Below are 5,490 nucleotides of genomic sequence, written 5' to 3'. Positions count from 1 at the left end.
TTAAAATTAGGGTTGTTGGAGGTCATTTTTATAGCAGAATGGAAAATATTGTTTCAAGATGTCATTTCACCTCATTTAATAACCTTTATATTTATAAAAGCAAAAGGTCCACATTAATTAGTCGAGTTTCTGAAAACTGAAACTAAAAAGCCAGAAGTCTTTTGTTTCTGGATGTCTGATGGCCTTCCCCTCTTTCTTTGACCCCTATTTCTCCCTACCCCCTACTTCTAAAGGTAATGTAGTGTTAGAGAAGCAGAAACATGCCCCACTGCTCCTTTTTAATAAAACATTTTTTCCAACCTTTTCAGCTGGAAAAAGGAATGGGTAAAAAACAAGAAAGAAAAACATTTTTGTTTCCATCCCCCCAAATCAACAAGAAACTTAGTCCATTTGGAATGACATCTTCTGGTCAGAGAACTGACAAATCTTAGCTGAAGTTAACGTTTTGCCACAGAGCTCCTTTGCTAAATTTCCTAATAGCTGTATTTTCCAACCAAATAATATTGACCATAACAGATGGAAGCAAAGTAAGCAGGGGAACTGCAGCCTGTCTTTGAGCCTGTCAGTTTCTGGTTTTATGCTTACTGTGGCTTTGGCATTGTGCTGAATGCTGCACTTACGACAAAAAGGAGGAAGCTGAAAGGCCTGGAAAAAAAGGGAAACTTTTTTTTGCATCTTATCAGGAAAGAAACAGAAACCCGCTGCCAAGAGAAAAAATTTACACTAAATGTAACATACCCTCTGCTCCCCCACCACCTTGTGGTAGACGGAGTCTTCCCTGACTTATCCCATGAGTCAACAGAATCTATATCAATCGTAGCCATCTCCCTGTACCACCACTGCAGTCCACAGAAAGTTAAGATGAATGTGCTAATGGCAACAGCTTCACTTTACTGCATGACTTAGAAGCAAATACTGAGAAGCAAGTGCTGCTTGCTCAGTCTTGCCCCCAACCCTTGGGACATAAGGACAATTTACATACCACGTAACAATAGCCTTATCCTGTCACAAGGAGTTTCAACAAAGTTTAGCATGGTTCTTCTAAATTCCAGAAGCAGCACATCTGGCAACACAACAAGGGAAGTTTCAAATTTTCAGTTATCAGGATCCAGTTGCAGGATCCACCTTGTGCCAGCTGGTATAAAGCAGCTGCTGAGTACATCCCTGGACATCCAGCCAATTCTAACACCATGGTAGAGATAATACAATCTATCTGATTATTTCTGAGCCCTCCAAAGCCCAACAGAGGTGTTTTGATCAACTTCAAGGGGGCTGGGTTTCACCAAGAAACTTGCTCCTTGGGCATTTTTAAAAAAAAATCAAAGTGTTTTTAGATCCACCCACAGCAGGGTTAGATGACTCATTCTATGCAGGGAATTTTACATTGTGGCTGCTTTCAAGATAAGGGTTGGATTTTCTGACCCAGGAGATTCTTTCCAGTCTCACATTTATAAATAAGAGAGAGACAAGGCTCATGAATAAGGAACAGAATAAGTCAGCAGTGACCCCCTCCCCCACTCCAGCATACCTCCTTCATTAATGGGCACTGTAGAACATTTATACTGTATGAAATATTCCGGAACCATTCAAAAATAGTGCCCATGTGGGTGTGCTTGGATATGTAGCTATCTATAGCATACACTGTTGTTTAAGACTCAGCATTCCTCATTTTGCATCAGCCTGAGTGGATATTCTGACAGTCTTAACAACCAAAACAAAATGCTGCACAGCACAAAGACTGAGGGACTACCAAATATCAGACTTAGAAAATGGGTTGGTTTAATGGAATCTTATTTTAAAAATTTTTTTTAAATTTATGAGTAAGGTTTTTTCCATTCTTCTAAACCTCACACAGCTGAAAAGTTTTTTCTTACACTTTCCAACAAAATAAATGTTTTCTGGGTAGACACACCAAGCATGGAAAATTTCCAACCTCAAAAGGTAAAACTGTAAATTAAAAGGAGTAAAAAAGGGAAAAATACCAATATTAATAAAATTCTTTAATCACTCATGAATGATTGCTAGGTTAAAAAGTACCATATAAAATGTACACAATATCATATGGCAACCCCTAGATAATGCACACATGCAGAACAATTTAACATAGAACACAGACTTCACTGTGGTATCAAAGAGATTGGTGGTCTGGGGGGTGTAAAAAAAAAAAAAAAAAATGCAAGTAGAGAAACTCAGGTTTCAACTTCAAAGTGACCTTTTCAACGTACCGTAAGTGTCTTTGTAAAAAGAGGAAACTTTCGAGTCATCACTAATGGGCTAACCACACCACCGAGGGCAGGGGAAGCAGATACTCAGTTAACCATCTGTTCCTGTGAGCACTCTGCAACCCTAAAGTTCAACTGTCCAAAATTTTTCAAAACTAGAAACACAAACTCTGTGCAGGGAGGGAGGGAGGGAGAGAGGGAGGGGAATACCAGAATGGAGGATTTCCTGTTACAAAGAAATATTCATAATAATTTTAAATGGTATCTTCTGTGTTCACTGAGAAGAATGTACTTCCTTTGCTTCTAGCTCTTGCGCTCCATTCACAAGATTCTCTGGCTTTGAAGTCAGACCTGATGGGGGTAGCAAGAAGTCCACACAAAAAAAGAATTGCAGGACCAAAGGACTCTCAGAAAAATGTTTTCTTTGCCTTGGGAAATGAAAATAGGTCTATGGCATGAAGGCCTTCTTTATGCAGAGTGTTGAGAACTGGCTGGGAACTCTGGAAAAAATGGATTTCTCTCTTAAGCATTTCCCTCATTTTAAGGAAAATCTTGCTGAGGCTCAGTTCAGAGCAAGGCTACTCACTGTGACACAGAAGCAGTAAGACTGGGCACTTATGTGTACTAGCATATAGGTGTCAAAAATTGAAGCATCACTGTGGTCTTGTTTATACACTTGATTTATCAGTCACAGCTCTTTAATTAGAGGACTGTCTTCATACAAGAATATGAACTTCCACAAACCATTCACCACATGCAGCATATCAAAAATCGTTTCTTTCTAATGCATGTGTATCCAGTCATGCGACAGACTAGTTCACCAATGATGATCAAGGCTGTTTGATGCACATGTGCACACAAAGTCAATCCTCAATCCTGGTTACCTTTGTATCAATACATGCATCAGAGATGGCCATGGAAGGTATCTTCTTCAGAAGCCTCTTTCTTTAGCATGTATAATATAATTTCAGATGTGTGCTGAGGGGTAGGTATAGCCCTTATCATCCAACAGGAACTAAAAGATAACATCCTACTGTCCATCTGAGCATCCCATTCTCAAGCCTGTACTTATGACTGCATTAGTTTAAAGGAGAACACAGACACAAGAGCTGGATCTCTATACAAATGGCACTGACAGGTGGATACTTTGGTCTTACAGCCTTGGGGAGGGATGTCATAGTAGTCTCCAAAAAATAATTTAAAAATAAAATAGGATTTGTGCAATTCATCCTCTCTTACAAGAAGTGTGTTGCTAGTGCAAACCAGCCTTCTTCTCTTTCCTTCTCCACCTGCTGAAGAGAGCAGAGATCAGACTATGTATGGCATCTTTTGACTCACAGTCTCATCAGTTATTACCAATTTCTACTTAATACTTAATTCCACATTGGTGGCAGCTGCTTTGTAACACACCCCTGCACTATGGACACTTCCCAAGAATACAAAGTCTTTTCTGCAGATGGCCCACATGACAACACTGCTCTGTGGAGGGGTTTTTCAAAACTTCCAAGTTTGGCAGAAGAAGAGAAGAGTCTCACCCTAATCAGGACACTGGAAATGTAGAATCTGACAAATATCCTGTAGGTTCAAGCGTTTGTGCAAGCAAGTACCTACAAAGGGCAAGCAAGCTCTATTCAAGCCTGCCAGCTACCTAATGCATGGCCCTGCCAGTGCATCCCAAGCCTCACTTGAAATCTTGCCTTGCTCTTTCAGCCACTGGCTGCTCCTCCTGAAGAATGCCAAAGGCTCCCTCTTCTGCAGAGTACAGTATTGAGTCCAAACACCCTCTGGGAAGATTTGGTCACAGTATTACTTCATTTGTAATTGTACAGTGTTTCAGATCAAGGGACCGGTTTCATTATTGCACTGTAAGAGATCCGTCTGCATGTTGTTCAGACTCTGGTCTGTTATTAATCAGTGTACAGTATTTACTGCAATCCAAGATGAGGTCCCCCTATCCACTGAACATGTTGGGGAAGCCCCTCATCTTGGATCTGTGTGTGAGGCATGAGAGGACAGGCAGCTGTTGAGGCTCTGGCTCCAACTCATGATCAGGGCTGCCTGCCCCCCAACAGCCTTGGTCCCCCCCCTATTTCTTCTTCCATCTTCCCCTCTGCCCCCTGCTTACTTGTGCTCTGCTCCAGCAGGCTCTGGCTCCACTCCCGCTTGCAGCACAGAGCATGCGCTTGCTGTGGACCCAGCCTGGCTCACTAGCAGCAGTGGTGGTGATGGTGGCAGCTCCAGCGGGCCCTGGGGCCAGCACTGCCACCTTGCTGTCACTGCTACAGGGCAAGGCTGTGGCCCTGCTCTGTGCCCCAGACTGGAGTGGGTCCTGAACCTGCTGGAACAGAACAAGGGTAAGTGTGGGGTAGGATGGAGGGGCAGGCAGAGAAGGTAGAGGTGGAGGAGGAGCAGGCACATGGGGACAAGTGGGGTGGGAGGAAAACAGACAGCATGGGGCAAGGGGCAGGGGTCAAACTGCTTGACCCCTCCCTACTGCCTGTCCTCCCACCCTCTCACTGCCTTTCTGCTGTAGCAGTGGGGTTGGGGGGACAAGTTTAAGATTACCCTCCAATAATTAGAGTCTGTGTGTGGAAAATTATAATGAATATATACATTTTCCACATCTAAAATCTAATTATGGGGCCAGGTGGGAGGGTCATCTTAAATTTAGAGTGGTCTTGGATTCAGGTAAATATGGCAATTACTGACCTCTTTGCCTTTACCCTGGTATAAAGACAGCAGAATCCAGCCTACATCGTCCATCTATATTCTTCATTATATATACTGACCATAGCAGTGAATGCCCTTGGATTGAAGATTATTCTGACATGCAGTCAAATATCAGTCTTACCTTTGGCCTCTGGTTGACAGGAGTTAATCTCGCACTTCCTGAAGAGGTGCTTAATGGTGAACAGGCCTTACTAGAGGCAGCTGAAGTCCTAAAATATATATAAGGTGGAGAAAGAAAGAGGAAGTGAATACTATGGCAAGGTCAAAGACCCCTGCATCAACTAACCAAAGCAAACAGCTTCCAGCAAAACATGTAAATCACTATCACGAACGTTTCTGAAGTGCCTAAGGCAGGTAAACAAGAAAGAGTCCACTTGAAAGAGTGGAGATCTAGGAAACATGACATACGGAAAACAAGGACAAAAGAACAGATATTCTTTAGCTTGGGGAAGAGAATTTCATAGATTTCATAGACATTAGGGCTGGAAGGGACCTCGGGAGATCATCGAGTCCAGCCCCCTGCCCAAAGGGCAGCAAG

The 5,490-nt window shown here is 42.6% G+C and overlaps 1 protein-coding gene across 1 annotated transcript in view; it reads right to left on the bottom strand.

The window, feature by feature from the left end:
• Positions 1-1,981: 1,981 nt before the first annotated feature.
• Positions 1,982-5,490, bottom strand: part of SPICE1 (spindle and centriole associated protein 1) — a gene marked incomplete at its 5' end in the record, with an annotated part of 42,144 nt that continues 38,635 nt past the window's right edge. The window contains 2 exons of the mRNA XM_019548535.1: positions 1,982-3,511; positions 5,074-5,161. Of these exons, the coding sequence (XP_019404080.1) occupies positions 3,458-3,511; positions 5,074-5,161 (142 nt within the window). The remainder of the gene's footprint in view (positions 3,512-5,073; positions 5,162-5,490) is intronic.

This window comes from Crocodylus porosus, unplaced genomic scaffold, assembly GCF_001723895.1.
Source record: "Crocodylus porosus isolate Cpor-Errol unplaced genomic scaffold, CroPor_comp1, whole genome shotgun sequence".
Lineage (NCBI taxonomy): Eukaryota > Metazoa > Chordata > Crocodylia > Crocodylidae > Crocodylus > Crocodylus porosus.
Note: the sequence above shows the minus strand (reverse complement) of the source record. Positions and strands in the feature narration are given on the sequence as shown.